The 16,164-nt window shown below is 36.0% G+C and overlaps 1 protein-coding gene across 3 annotated transcripts in view; it reads left to right on the forward strand.

The window, feature by feature from the left end:
• PELI1 (pellino E3 ubiquitin protein ligase 1) overlaps window positions 1–14,946 on the forward strand; it is a 64,843-nt gene extending 49,897 nt beyond the window's left edge. For all 3 annotated transcript variants that reach the window (XM_047744918.1, XM_047744917.1, XM_047744919.1), the window contains 6 exons: window positions 1,149–1,288; window positions 4,290–4,419; window positions 7,180–7,281; window positions 11,481–11,678; window positions 11,774–11,962; window positions 12,522–14,946. In XM_047744918.1, coding sequence (XP_047600874.1) covers window positions 1,218–1,288; window positions 4,290–4,419; window positions 7,180–7,281; window positions 11,481–11,678; window positions 11,774–11,962; window positions 12,522–13,088 — 1,257 coding nt within the window. In that variant the 5' untranslated portion in view covers window positions 1,149–1,217 and the 3' untranslated portion in view covers window positions 13,089–14,946. The remainder of the gene's footprint in view (window positions 1–1,148; window positions 1,289–4,289; window positions 4,420–7,179; window positions 7,282–11,480; window positions 11,679–11,773; window positions 11,963–12,521) is intronic.
• Window positions 14,947–16,164: the final 1,218 nt, after the last annotated feature.

Genomic DNA, 16,164 nt, shown 5'->3' on the forward strand with positions numbered 1-16,164 from the left:
AAATATGTTTGCATCTTACATTTTTATCATGATTGGTTTAAAATCCTTGTCAGGTAATTCTGATATCTCTGTCATCTCAGCTTTTTTTTTTTTTTTTTTTTTTTTTTTTTTGCATTGTCTTAAATCTTTATAGTTCTTAATACAATGAATGGTTTTCTGTTGAAACTTGGACATTTTGGTATTATGTTCTGAGACTCTGGATGTTACCTAAACCTACTATTTCCACTGTCTTTTTCTCTCACTGCCTTGGCTGGGGAATAGTGGCTGCCTCCTTTTTACTGCCAAATAGGCATAGAAGTCCAGGTTCCATACTCAGCCTTCATTGACACCCAACGCAAGGGAATCCTTGTTACTGCCATGTGGCGATGGAAGTCCAGGCTTCCCTGACACTGCTAGAGTAGAGGTGGGGGCATGTTACCAACCAGCAGGGCGAAAGTCTTGGATCCCTACTTGGCTGCCTGACAGTACCTTGGTTGGGGGCAGGGGACTAGGCTTCTTTATTATGGCCTTGTGAGGTGGAAGTCTAGGCTCCCCACTAGGCTCTTGCTTGTGTGGGCAGTGGTAGGGCCAGTGTTTTCTGTGGTGGTTGGCTATAGTAGAGTAGTTATTGTCAAAAGTTATCTCTCTTACTAAGGCTGCCCCTTCCTCATTCCCTTAACTGGAGATATAAAGCTTTGGGGGTGGCTTTTTGTTTGTTCATTTGTTTTTTGTCTCTGCCAATTGCTATTTCCAGATTGCTGGATTGTTCAGCTCTAAATCTGAGATATAGTAACCATAAAGAAAATGCAGAGAAACTCAGCACTGTGTCACTCCTTGTGCCCCAAGGTCCCTAGCTGGTCTGTCTGCTCTCTACTTTTCAGAGTCTTCTTATGTTTTGTATATAATGTCCAGAGTTTGCAGTTGTACTTAATGGAAATAATAGGGAAATACTCCTATTCCATCTTCCTAAAGTTACCAAATTTACATTTTTAAACTATTTAAATAGTAGAACTAAATATATAACTATTATTGGGGAAAATGTCATGCACTTTCTGTATTATATGATAACTTTGCATCATAATGTGCTCACAAGGACTGCTGGAAGATAACATCTTTATTTAAACTGAAATTCATTGTTCACACTATTAATGAAAACTTTTTGCCTCTAGGAGATAATGCAAAAGGTGTCCCAAGGCTCCTGAACAGTGAACAAAGATTTGAGAAAGACAGCCAAGCTCATGTTTTCTCCTGATCAAGAAAATCATCCATCCAAAGCACCAGTAAAATACGGTGAACTCATTGTCTTAGGGTAAGTTTTCTCCATCTGATGACACATAAAATTGAATAATATATAGTGACTTTAACATCCAGATTGAAATTACTTTTTAGATTGTATATCCTATCTATTTCCAAAAATGATTTAAAGCTACAGGATAATTATCTCAAAATAATACTGATAATGTTAAATCAAGAAACTCTTAATCCTCATTTTTATGCCATCTCTTAAAAGTGCTCACGTATGCATAAACTTTGCCTTACCGTTACTCTCAGAAAGAACAAAGCTTCTTAAAGATGAAAAATGTAAAATCTAAATGTCTAAAGTCATATAATTACTCCATTTGTCTTCCCTGTCCCATCTTTTAGAAGAGTTTGCCTCAGCTGCCTTTACCAAAATCCCTTCCCTGTTTAGGTCATTTCACGTAAGTTAGTATTTATTTGTTCCTTTGTCTTTCTGAGATAGTTGTTTCTTTATGCATATGGTCCTATTCTTCTTGTAATAGAGTTGTACAGGCTAAAGATATGATGACTCTGAAGCCCAGAGTCTCACTACTTGTTTGCTTCCTAAGTGTTCTCATCCATACAACTTACATAGACATAATCTAAAGAATAAGGAACAGATGATTCCATATTTCAATTTATTCAGTCTAAACTTGCATTAACTGTCAAAACTGAGAATATTAGTCCATTAGCTAGAGATTTCAGAAACTAGAAATTGCAAATTTTACTTTCCCCCTGATGTTTCTTTTCTTCTGTCTAGAAATCAGCTCTAGGAACAATTATATGACTTTAGATATTTGAAACAACATGTTTTAGTCATGTTGGTACAAGTTCTTGTTTAAGTGAGAATGTGTCCCTTGTTTCAGAGGAGAGATTGAGAGAAAGTTGGAAGATAATATGGAGTTAATGAGCTTGACTAGAAGTCATGAATGCTAGATTCCAGTGCCTATTCTACCATTGCTAGTTATATGACCTTGGGCAAGTCACTTCACCATTCTGGGTCTTGGTTTCCTCTTCAGTAAAAATGACAGACAAGATCATCTAAGGCCCATTGAGACCTAAAAATCTCTTTTCTCAAAAACAACTTAATACAACTTCAGATCACATAGATCCTAATATAGTAATGACTAACAGCTTCTAATTACCAAAAATTATTCAAAGTTAAATTCTTCTACCAGGAATTCTGAGTCATTTGAAGACTGGAATTTAAAATTTAGTATATGGTTTAAACCGCCTTTCTTAGCCCAGCAGTTTCTCATAGTAGTTGTCTCTGTATCTGGCACTTGATTTCTTAAAATACAAATAATACAGGGGGCGCCTGGGTGGCTCAGTGGGTTAAGCTGCTGCCTTTGGCTCAGGTCATGATCCCAGGGTCCTGGGATCGAGTCCCGCATCAGGCTCTCTGCTCAGCGGGGAACCTGCTTCCTCCTCTCTCTCTGCCTGCCTCTCTGCCTGCTTGTGATCTCTCTGTCAAATAAATAAATAAAATCTTTAAAAAAAAAAAAAAAAAAAAAAATACAAATAATACTTCTTTCCAGCCCTCAGGAGAAATAAAGCTGGATAAGGTTGTCAGTTTGGTGTTATTGCTACTTTAGAATAGAGTTTTGAGCTACACAAACACAGTGTTTGGGAATAGAGAGTATATCCCCAGAAGAGAAACAAGTCAAGTAACTAAGCAGACAGAACAGTCAGGATCCACAGTGGGACCGGTGGCAAAACACAGTCTAGATAGAATTAGTGTTGTATTAACTAAGGGGTGTGATTCTGAGCTCTTAGCAAGGCTAGCAAGATTAGCAAGGGCTTTCTCCAACAGAAATCAGTGTGTTTTATTTTTTGTAAAGAATTAATATAATTTCTATATATGGCAGTTTGAGTAAAGCCCCTTCTCTTCCTTGTCAGCCACTACTGTAGGCCATTTTACAATCACATTCTCCTCCAACCTCAAAACTGTCCCTGGTCCCTCCTTCATTTTCCTTCAAGATTGACCAACTATATATGAGAGACCAGGAAACAAACCAAAGATTTGTCAGGGGGCAGGGGACAGTGAATGAGGAGAGATTATTATTAAGCCACTACTCAGGCCAAATGAAGCAAAAAAGAATTCAAAGCATGACACAAACACCTGGATTCAAATTCTAGTATTTCCATTGTCACTTGTGTGACCTTCAGAAAATGACTTAATTTCCTGAGCCTCTAAGGAATTTTATTCCCCTGAGGAATAACTTAAATTCCTAACCAGTAAAAGCTGAGTGATGCAAATCTCTAGAGTTTTTATGAGGATGGATTAAATGAGGTGCTATATGGTAGAGAACACAATAGTGCCTAATACACAGTAAACACCTAAATGTTTTCTTGTGAACTTCTTTCCTATCCAATCCTCACTTACTTGCTTATTTTCAGGACATATATATAGTATCATGGAGAAATGGTTATAAGATCTGAATGACAAAAATGTGTTTTGTCACTGTTTAGCAGGCATCTTAATTGGATAGGTTTTCCCAACATAATGTGAATGTGTATGTGTGCATTCATGTCCTAAGACTTATCAGACTTATCAAATGAGTCTAAAAATTTCTTATTTCAAAAGTTAAGCTATTTAAAATATTTAGTTGACAATTAAAGGAGATTCTGTTTTAGACAATTCATACTGTACTTTTAAAGGTTGTATTAGCACATGCAAACATCCACCTTTTAAAAAACATAGAATGAGTCATAAGGAATCAGATATGCCATTAATCAGCTCTTGATTATCTTGAATAAAAGAGGGAAGAAAAATATAGATAATTTAAAGCTATTTATAATCCAAAAAATACTTCTTTGTGACTTGGAATGTAACCAGAATATCATTTTGTTTCATACTCAAGACAGCTGGTCTAGGGATCAGCAATTACTGAAAGGAATTTGAGATACTTACAGTGTGCTAATAGGTAATTAATTGGAGATCGATCCATATTTTAAGGCAAAGTAAAACATTTGTTTCAGAATTGTGTGGTTCTTACAAGAGATCACCTAAACTTTTTTCCCCCCACCAGGTATAATGGATCTCTCCCAAACGGTGACAGAGGAAGAAGGAAAAGTAGGTTTGCTTTGTTTAAAAGACCTAAGGCAAATGGGGTGAAGCCCAGCACTGTGCATATCGCTTGTACTCCTCAGGCTGCAAAGGTAAAAAGCAAACAAACCCAAATTAAACTAAATAAGTTAACTTGAGAAATTGAAAGACCCGTACATGTTGTTTATGTTCTCTAGGGTTCCCTTCACATTCTGTACCAGAAGTTTCCTTTTGTTTCGATGGGAGCAGACACTTTGGAGACATTACTTGAAAGGCTGCCATATGGAAGGGCATCAGACTTTTTTTTTTTTAAATGACAAACCAGGATCAGTGGGTAGATATTAGGAGGAAACATTCCCTTTCAATAAGAAATTTTTAAAAAGGTAGGTTGGGACCAGGGCTTTATCTAGTATTTAGAATTATACAGCTGTCTACCCTGAGAAGTAGGGAGTTTCCACTGTTACTAGAGGGGCCTTGCCAATGAATGTAGTATATAATAAGCATACTCAGGTAGTAGAAGCATTGTTTAGATGAGGTGATTTTTTTTAAACTAAGGGTTAATTGTGTGATTCTTACAGGAGATCTTTATCAAAGATTCTGCTTACGCTCTTATTTTTTTGTTTGCTTGTTTTATGGGCCTCAAAGCTTTTAACATAGTGCCTTGAACAAAATGGACCACAGTTAACTGTTAAATTGAATCAAAACTATAAGAGCAAATACCTAACTGTATTGGCTCCTTTTTCTTTCCCTGCCAAAATATCCAGAACCTGAGCCATCATTTCAGGACACTTGGGCTTTTCCTGGAGTGATAGACAGTTTAGGGGGAATTTTAAATCTTTACATTTCTGTGAATTCTTCTACTTCCAGTTTCATAATACAGAATTAGTATTGGATATTGTGTTGAGTGAATAAAAATTACAAAGTCTCTCATCTTCTGGAAGTAATTGTATCTTTAGCTAGGCAGCCCCAACATGTGCATTAATATTATACCCCTCAGATATATCTTTGTAAGTTAAATGAACAAGAGATGGAGAAATTGGCATATGGTGACTTGTTTTAGGTCATAGCTCCAGTCCCTGAAGTTAATTGAAGTTTTGTATACCACATGGTGTCTAGAACAGTCTTCATGTCTTGATGCGGCCGCATCTATTACTGTTTGAAACCCAGTAAATGTAGAAAAGGGACAGTTTCTTTCAAGTGTTTCTTTTTGCTCCTTTGCAGAGAAAGGTTGTGCTAAGCAGGTAGTGAGAGTGAGTGAAAGCTAATGACCCAACCCGAGGAGCTCGATGCCAGACCTGTCCCTGCAGCAGTGCTCTTGCATTGGGTGTATGCCACTTCTTTGTGCGGGTTGTTACATCTGTTGTCCCCAACCACTAATGCCATGTAAGCCTGCAAATCACAGCCAGAAAATGCTCCTACATATTTCCAAGTGTCCCTTTCACAGCTACTACTACCTCTGGTTGAGAACCACTAGCAGAGGGAAAATAGTTATAATCCCTATATCTAAAATACCCTGTTCTGGCAGTCATCTGGGATAAGGTTAAACTCTGCCTTTCAGTCCAGTGAGAACTTAACTAGACATAGTTCTTACTCTTAATCTAAGACTAGGTTTAATTGCTAAAAAAGCCAGAGATTACAATGTCAAAGTACACAAAAACCTGTGTTTTTTAAATCTCTCTAGCCATTAAGAACACGTTACTTCCAAGATTCTGGGCAGTTATTTGATTGAAAAAATCATGCTTTATGCTAAGTTAAAGTAATTATAGGTTTTAAAAATCTATAAACAATTTTATATTTATTTTTAAAACGTCAGCAACATTCATGGGAATGATCTACATGCATTAATGAGGTTAGATACCTCTATGAAGAGAGCAGAGTGAGAGAAACATGTAAGCAGCCTTGATACTCTGTTGAATTTAAGAAACCGGAAGCAAAAATGGCATTGTTATGCTTTGATAAAGCTGGGTAGTTGGTACCCAGGTGGTTTTTTAAAATTTTCTTTAAATATTTGAAAATTTCACAGCCTTAATTAACTTTAAATCTATTATTTTAAAGCTTTATCTATTACAGATTACCTACAAATTGAAACCAAGTGAGGTTTTATAATGCCACTGTTCTAATTAAGAAACGTTTTTTTGAATTTAGTTTCTTTGCTCTATGTCTTTGTATCTGTTTTCCTTTTACACAACCTGTTTCCACTTCCTTTGTGCAGGTTTTCCCCCTTTCTGATATTATCTTCAACTCAAATACATAGAAAACGCCCAAAAACAAAACTGAAAAGTTCTTTTTAGCAATGTTTTTAGTTTTAGTTTGGGATAAGTCAGAAGTGCAGTCGTAAGCATTATGTCCATTTCCTTTGGTGTAAGGTTTAATCATTCTACGAATTTTTCTGTATTTGCCCAGCATATGGCAAATATTTGTCACCTATAGAGTCATAGAATGATTAAGAAAAACATTTAACTCTGTGTGTTGCTAACTTGTTTATAACTCTTTGAATTACTTGAAATATAAGAATCTTATCTTGTAAAATTTTGTATTTTCTCCTTAATAAAGTATAATCGAGTACTATTTTCAGTTTCTACATGGGGTCTCATTTTGATTACTTTATAATTTAAAATATTTATAAGGGAAACCCAGATTTTACAGTGTTTTCATACAATGAAATTATGTTTACTCTAGAATCTTCAAAGTATTCTTGTACACCCCACTCAGTCTGAGTAACTACTATCATAGCTCACGTTACAGAAAAGTTACTAATTTCTACCTTAAATTTTGGGAGAAAATATGTCAAACGTGATAGATTACTTTTCTTTTTTGAATTTGATTTGATTGGCCTACCAGCTTATTTTTGCTATTAATATTTTCTTTCTTAGGCAATAAGCAACAAGGACCAGCACAGCATATCATATACCTTATCTCGGGCCCAGACAGTGGTGGTTGAATATACTCATGACAGCAACACTGATATGTTTCAGGTACTATAACATCTGAATTTTTTTTTTTTTTTCTTAAAAAAACAAAAAAGTTGACAACCTATTTTCAGTGACTTCTGCTGTGGTCAGTTTAATGATTATCATATTTTTAGTCATGTATTACATTAAAATATATATTGATTTCTAAATCTCATATATAGAAGTCAGCATAGCATGGTTAAGAAATGGGCTCTGGTGAACATTACTTAATCACTCTATGCCTCAGTTTCCTCCTGTGAAGTGTAGATAATAGAGCTTCCTTCATATGACATTTAGGAGACTTAAATGTGTTAGTACATGTAAAGTGCTCAAAGCTGGGCCAGGGAGCTGGTAAACACTTAGCAATTAATAATAGTGGTTATAAAAATAGCTTAGTTAGCTGTTACCAGAAAAAAAAAAAAGCAAATATTCTGCACATACTTGTGACTTTTTTTTGCCACTGTTTCCCACCTTCCTCTCTAGGTAGCAAAATGTACAGGCAATCTCTAATTATCTATATCATGTTTGTGATCAGACTTGTTTTTTAGCACATATTTTCGGCTACTAACGCAGTTAAAGTTTTTTTTTTTTTTCCCTCTCTCTCATTTTTGTACCAATCCAGTACTGATGTTTTCATAAACTTAATAGATGAAAGAACAGTCAAACCCAAAGATATAAACAGAATCCATGATGTCTTCTCTTGTTTGGCTTTGTAGAGCCTGGATTTTTGGAAACAAATAGAACATAACGTACCCAATAATGTTGCTTTTGCAATTACTGTCCCAGTGACTTCTCAAATTTTTTTTGTTTTGTTTTATAAGATTGAACAGAAAAGGCCTGGAGATGTCTTTAATTATAACCAATAGCAAAATATTTCTCATTGAAGTCACTTTTTCCCCTCTAGCCCTTCCAGTAGAATACTGAATTTTTTAGAATTGTGTCTCTATAGTTAATATCAGAGTATGGATGTATGTTTGTTTATCTTTCTTGCTTTTGCCAAAAAAAAATTTAAAATAAATAACACCCTTAATGAAGATTAAGGTTGGGATCTTAATGAGAACCTAACAGAAGCTTTAGGATGATTTTCCACATTTTATTTCACTGACAACCAGTTAAAATAAATACGCTTAATTAGCTTTTTTAAAAAGTCAAGATGTTACCTAGATGTTTGACCCCAGACTAGAATTTTTGTTTCAGAAAATACCTTGTATTCATTTGTTTACCCCTTGTTTTTTGTCAATAAAGTTACTGAAGTCTTGTTAGTTAAAGGCTACAGTTAGTTGGGGGCAGAATTGGGATTAAACCAGGCATTCTGAAATATAGAACAGTGTCTTTGCGATCTTATGAAGGTCCTTAAATAAGTTGCAACATTTTTTTTCCTTTTCCTAAAGGAATAGAGTTTTACTTAATAGTCTTCATAATGTTCTTTCTACAAAGCATGAGACCAGTGAAAAATCCAAACATTTCTACATCCAAAAAAAAAAAAAAAAAAAAAAACAGAGATATATCCGAAACTACCCTGATAAATTAACCAGTCTTTGAGGAACTGGTTTTATAACCATTCTGATATTGCCTGCCTTCCACACTGAACAAAGAATATTTATTGTTCAATTCATCAACTATTCAAACTCTGACTCTCTGCATTGGTTAACACTATGAAGTAAATAAAGGAGACATTACAAGTTGCTTATATTCATAGGTGGTACACTGGCAGTCTAAATATGAAATACAAGTTTCTGATTGGGTTGAAGAAGGGTGAGGGAAAGACTTCATAGTAGTGCTTTTTTATCCAGATATGTTTGGTTTTTGTTTTTGTTTGTTTGTTTGTTTGTTTTAATGAAGTTTGAGTAGGATTTTATCAGTCCAGCCAGTAGAAAGGCATTCTGACAAAAGAGATGGCAAAGTGTGGTAGAAGATTGACCAATGAGGGGCACCGGGTGACTCAGTGGGTTAAAGCCTCTGCCTTCGGCTCAGGTCATGATCCCAGGGTCCTGGGATCGAGCCCCTCGTTGGGCTCTCTGCTCAGCAGGGAGCCTGCTTCCTCCTCTCTCTCTGCCTGTCTCTCTGACTGCTTGTGATCTCTGTCTGTCAAAATAAAAAAAGAAGAAGAAGATTGACCGATGAGCTGCTTGCAGCTACAATATGCTTTTTGTGTGAATAGCAATGATAGGAAATTAAGCTGCATCAGTGGGATGCAAATTGTGAAGTCAGTTTCTAATTATTACAGAAATAAGAAACTAAGAAGTTTGAATAGTCTGTAAGGAACCATTAGGGTTTTTAATGAGAGTGGGAGGGAATGACATGATAAGATCTATACCTTAAAGCTAATAGTGGCAGTTAGAAAGAGGAGGAATTACTAAAATTTATCTTATCACATGGTTGTATTTTGGCAACTGATCATGATCACATAGGTTTTTTTCTCTTTGTAGATACTTAACATATCTTCCTTCTTACCAATCTTGACCAATATTGCTTTGATGTTTTAAATCTCCTCTAAGACACAGATCAAATATCAACTGTTTTGGAACAATCTCTCCTTCCAAATAAGTGCCCCTTCTGAATATCTTGATTCTAAATACCAATCCTCAATCCATTCCTGGGCCTACATCTTTTGGATCTAAAGGAGTCTTTTATTCTTAGAACTATTTTTAGTTTCAAAAGGCTAAGACCATTTTCTTTGGATATCCTATCTTAAAATACAGGAAAAGGGACATCCAATCTTAAGTTTGTTAACCAGCCAGTTTTCTTCTAAAACTATCCAAACTAAAGAAAGTCTTATACTTGATGATAGGACAAAAATGCTAAAAGGGTCTTATCTAAAAGTGTGTGGTTATGAGGAATTCTTGAGACTCAACTATGCTAAGAATGACTTTGAAGTGTCATCATCATTGAAGAGGGTCAGTGTTTTTTCTCAGTATCCACTTTCTTCAATTTTATGATATTACTTTATAACCAGTACATGAATGAACTCATCATTTTTAAATGTTTGCTTTAAAACCCTGTGACACTTGATCAGTTCTGTCATCTGTTTCCTTTTTTTCTTCTCAACTTTCATCTTTCAGAATGAAAATTAATTTATTTACTAGCTAGTACCTCTGAAGATGTTTAATTTGCCCACCCATCCACCAGAACTCTGATCTGGGAACCTTGTCTCTCTAAAATACAGCTGAGAACCAGGAAGAAAATAAAAAGGACATCTAGGCATATAAAATAAAGGCCACATAGGCCACACACTAAAATTCCTTTTCTTTGCTCCCTAGAGAATCTTTTAGGTATTTACCAAGAATCTTTTGAAATACTATTCTTTAAAGTTTAGTTTTTTGTTTTATTTCTCAACCCACAGCAGAATAATAGTGACTAGTTAGAGGAGGGGTATGCTGCTAGAGTCAGGTATGCCCAAACGCAAGAAGTAATAGCTGACAACCTCACAAAACACACAAGAATATCTATAAAGTATACATAAGCCCTCAAAGGAAGCTATGTAAACCCATAACGTAAGGGTCAGCCTTCTTGTACATTGCTCTATAGCACCTGAAGACATCACTGCATTCAGTGTAATATAAATGGTATTTATAATTCAATGTCCTGGAGTCATCATAACATAGTGTATGTTCACTATATTCTGTTAAAGAAGGTAAATACATGGTAGCCATATTTCCATCCAAAGGGATTAAAATGAAAATCTGCAGCCATCTAGAAATCTCAGCCATCCTAAATTCTGCATTCCCTGAGGGTTTCATATATTCTGGATGTTAAGTTCCTACTTACTCCTATGCTCTAAATAATTAAGTCACAACAAGTTTGACAGATTAGTTTTCTAGGGTGTAAATGCTCTCAGAGTTATGTTTGCACTTTAGAAATTTCAGAGGCTTGCCGGGCGCAGTGGCGCGCACCTGTAGTCCCAGCTACTCGGGAGGCTGAGGCAGGAGGATCGCTTGAGCCCAGGCGTTCTGGGCTGTAGTGCGCTATGCCGATCTGGTGTCTGCACTAAGTTCGGCATCAATATGGTGACCTCCCGGGAGCGGGGGACCACCAGGTTGCCTAAGGAGGGGTGAACCGGCCCAGGTCGGAAACGGAGCAGGTCAAAACTCCCGTGCTGATCAGAAATTTCAGAGGCTTAATGATTTCATCATCTTCTACTTTTTTTTTTCTTGTACCTTTCTTGAATGGATTTTCCACAGTGTTCCTTTCAATAGGTTTATAGATATTTCTTTTTCCCTTAGATTGGTCGGTCGACTGAAAGTCCCATTGATTTTGTAGTAACTGACACAGTTCCTGGAAGCCAAAGTAATTCTGATACACAGTCAGTGCAAAGCACTATATCAAGATTTGCCTGTAGAATCATATGTGAACGGAATCCCCCCTTTACAGCACGGATTTATGCTGCAGGATTTGACTCATCAAAAAACATCTTTCTTGGGGTAAAGAGCTTTTTTCCTGAATGGTGCATTATTTTTAACCATTTCTGTTTCCAAATTCCAAAGAACTGAAAGCTCACTATTTTTATTGCTACTAGGAGAAGGCTGCCAAATGGAAGACATCAGATGGGCAGATGGATGGTTTGACCACTAATGGCGTTCTTGTTATGCATCCACGCAATGGGTTCACAGAAGACTCCAAGCCTGGAATATGGAGAGAAATATCAGTGTGTGGAAATGTGTTCAGCCTGCGGGAAACCAGATCAGCCCAGCAGAGAGGAAAAATGGCAAGTATTGAGATGTAACTTCTCACTTACTTCCACTAAGCACATTGGGTGTGTTGGATTGAATGCATTACATAATTCCAAAAACTTAAATCTCTTGCTGTACACAGAGTACTTAAGTCTGACTATCAAAAATGCTGACCACTAAATATTATACTAGAGGGTATTATCTTAAGGTTTCAATCAGGACCTTTAAAAATTTGTTCTTTCATATTATGTTAATATATTTTAAAACCTGAGCTTTCCTAAATTAGATAACACTGTGTATTTTCTACCTCTTTGGCCATGATATATATGGGAAATATTAGACTTACAGAGTAGCCAGGTGTTTTAATCATAAATTGTCTTTACTATAAGGCTGAGAAGAAATATGTTCCTGTTCAATATTTTATCCTTGATTTTCAGACTTAAATTTTTCATGACTGCCAGTAGAGTTTCTTATATTTAGTAATAATCATAGGAAATCTCAGTTCTTGAGTAAGGAGCATATAAGACCAAAACTCTCATGTAAAAATTGAAAACATAGTGGTGAATGTGTTTTTTTATTCTTGTTTCCCTCTAGGTGGAAATTGAAACCAATCAGTTACAAGATGGCTCATTAATTGACCTCTGCGGTGCAACGTTGCTGTGGCGTACTGCAGAAGGCCTTTCCCACACTCCTACAGTGAAGCATTTAGAAGCTTTAAGACAGGAAATCAATGCAGCACGACCTCAATGCCCTGTAGGGTTCAACACACTAGCATTTCCTAGTATGAAGAGGAAAGATGTTGTCGATGAAAAACAACCATGGGTGTATCTAAACTGTGGCCATGTGCATGGCTATCATAACTGGGGAAACAAAGAAGAACGTGATGGAAAAGATCGTGAATGTCCCATGTGTAGGTCTGTTGGTCCCTATGTCCCTCTGTGGCTTGGATGTGAAGCTGGATTTTATGTGGACGCCGGCCCTCCAACCCATGCATTCAGCCCATGTGGCCATGTGTGTTCAGAAAAGACAACTGCTTATTGGTCCCAGATCCCGCTTCCTCATGGTACTCATACTTTTCATGCAGCCTGCCCCTTTTGTGCACATCAGTTGGCTGGTGAACAAGGCTACATCAGACTTATTTTCCAAGGACCTCTAGACTAACAGACAGTTGTCCTCCAGGACTACATTATAAATTTATAAGCTAAGTGAGTTGGGTTTTCCAACCTGTTGTCCATGTCACAGTTTCTCTGCTCTGGTCATTTGCATTAAGATGAAGAATTTTTTTAAACATTTATAATAAAAAGTAACAATTTCTGATCAAAAAATCTGGGAAACTCAAGGAAAAGAATTTCTGAAAGTACCAGGCTTCTGAATTCTGAGTTTTGGAAATATATTTTGAGGATGAAAAGACACAGTCTAATTTGTTGCCTTCCTTTTAGTGTTTTTGAATCACCCATCCTCAGTGTTGAAAAACTGTTTTATATAACTGAGGGTACTGTTGGTTCAAACTATGTTAGTTTACAGTTTGTTGCAAACATTGTAAAATACAGCAACATGTATATTAACTTTTTTCTATTTATCTTTATTATAGAAAACATCTTAGAATGTTCTTGATAGAGTAGCATGGTAACGATGGTGTCACACTCTTGGTGTGAATGGTAGTTTAGTGAGCACGGCTCAAGGATTTGCAAGCTTAGAAAGAAGGACAAGAGAGCCTCTCTCCCTAACCCCTTCTAAATATGGAATTTGGTAAATTAAAATACTTTGTAAAACCAAATTCATATTAATTATTATTGTGTAAGAGCTGTTTGTTTTTAACCACATTGAATATAATCAGGAAAGTTTTTTTCTTAATGTTTCTCTCAAGTGTAGTATATAACAAAAAATGCTAAGAAACATTTTATATGCTCCTTTGAATATGCAATTTAATCTAGATTATCTATTTTTCTCCCATGATAACTAATCCGTTTTTAGTACCAGCAACATTTGGCAAGTTTATTTTTTAGATATAAACTGTGGTTCATCTGTTCACTGTTTCTAGAAAAAAAAACATTCTCATGAGAAGACGCATAAATTAACGAGGAGGAGAGTGACTTGATTTGCTTTTAGAAAAATAAATAAGTTGATTATTCTGTGTGTGATCTTATCCAGGCATTAAGAAATGTAGAGAGATATAAAGGGTTCAATGACAATAGTGCCCCCTCTTTTTTTTTTTAACCTAGCAGACCAGCCTTAACTTTGTGGGCTTTGAATCCTAAGGAGAGTTGCCACCGTGTGACTCAAGGAAATGTTTGGTTGGCAGATGAGCACCAGTGACAGCCGAGTAGAGGAACATACTTGCATGGTATGTTTATTCTCTCATTCCAATAAGTTATTTGCTTAAAGAAGCAAGAAAACGTTTCTTCACTCCCTCCCCTCCCCTTTCTTTAATACACAAGGGAAGTATAGACAGTTGCACTACATCAAACCCTTTGTGACACTTGTAGAAATCAGTACACTTTTAGAGTAGACAGAATCTTTTTTTTTAATCTTTTGATTTGTTTTTCCTTTAGTTCAAAAGTTGTGTAATAATTGACTCTAGCAAATTTTCGTATGTGGTAGTATAGCTTTAATTTATCATAACTATTTCTATGCTGTTCTGAATTTTCTTTTGGTTTAAAAAAAAAAAAAAAAACTGTTGCTTAGAAGCCATGAACTATTTTACTTTAATTCAACTTGTCAAAATTTCCTTGTTTTTAAAAAATGATCATTTGGGTTCACTCAGGAAATGCATGTCAGGAAACTTGTATTATAAGTTTACTAGTTGTGATGTATCCATAACTGCTGTTACCCCCTTTTCAAAGAAATATAATTGATTTTGAAGTTTTCTAGTCACATGCTTTGTGACTAATGCAAGGAAATCAAGCCCTGTGTTGTATTTGTTCTAGTCATTTCTATTCAGGCTATATATTGTAGCTAATTTTTATTTGCAATTAATTTATTCAAACTAAGTAAATACTTTTCAAAATAGATACTTGAATTTGTCTCTGTGAGTTCGTTTTTGCATAACTGAGAATGGGAAACCAGAAATGAAAACTTGTGGACAAATCTACCCCTGACTTCAAAAATACTCACTTGAAATAGATAAAGAATTTGCATTTAATGTAACACTTCAAATCTCTGGTTCTTTTGGGATAGCATCTCTTACTTATTAATAAAAGAACTTTGTTTAGTGGTCGAATAATTGATGCTTTAGTTAAGTCCTGCTACGGAGTTGGCTCTCTGCAAGAGTGTGATACTAGACAGTGCTTCACTGACTATGAAAAGTTAGGTTCATTTTCTACCAAATTCCAAGTTTTGAAAACTCCAATAATTTAAATTAGGTGTATTTCTGTTCAAGCATTTTGAATATTGGTTCTGTCATTTTGCTGATGCCTAATGGAACACTTTTAGTTACTTAGTTGTATTAAGGGAATATCAGTATCCTGGACAAGGAGAAAAAGTCGTATTTAGATCTCCCAAATGTACTTGAAAGAAAGATCATCTTTACGGCTTAACTCTTTTATCAAAGTGATCTTACCATCTAAATGTTCCTTAATTTATATAGGGAAGTTCCCATCATCTAAAATGTTAGGGTCTTGATGTGAGATAGGCTAAATAACCCGAAGGAGGAGTCTTTTACCAGGCTATCTTCTGGAAGCTATAATTGCTTACTTCTACCATTTTAAAAATATTCTGGAACATTTAAAATAGGATAGGAATATATAATAATGTAAATAAATATATAATTACATCTAACCTGAGTACTCCTATTCTACTTTTCTCTCAGGATACCTCAAGAGCCATGGGTGATGCATGATCTTCTGACACATAGACTGAGTGAGTGAGGGCACCAGTGAAAGTCCATCCATTATTCTTTAGGACTATATTTTTCATATAAATTTAAACACTTGGGCCCTCATCCTCATGGGTTATCTAACTGTTCTATTCCACTTTAGAGACCACTAGCTAAGAGATCTATGATCCATTCTTTTGTAACTTGTGTTCCAAGCATTAACCCTGTAGCAAATCAGATTACCAAAATACTGGGCGCCTGGGTGGCTCAGTGGGTTAAGCCTCTGCCTTCGGCTCAGGTCATGATCTCAGGGTCCTGGGATCGAGTCCCGCATCAGGCTCTCTGCTCAGCGGGGAGCCTGCTTCCTCCTCTCTCTCTCTACCTGCCTCTCTGCCTACTGTGATCTCTGTCTGTCAAATAAAT

Source organism: Lutra lutra, chromosome 9 (genome assembly GCF_902655055.1).
Source record: "Lutra lutra chromosome 9, mLutLut1.2, whole genome shotgun sequence".
Lineage (NCBI taxonomy): Eukaryota > Metazoa > Chordata > Mammalia > Carnivora > Mustelidae > Lutra > Lutra lutra.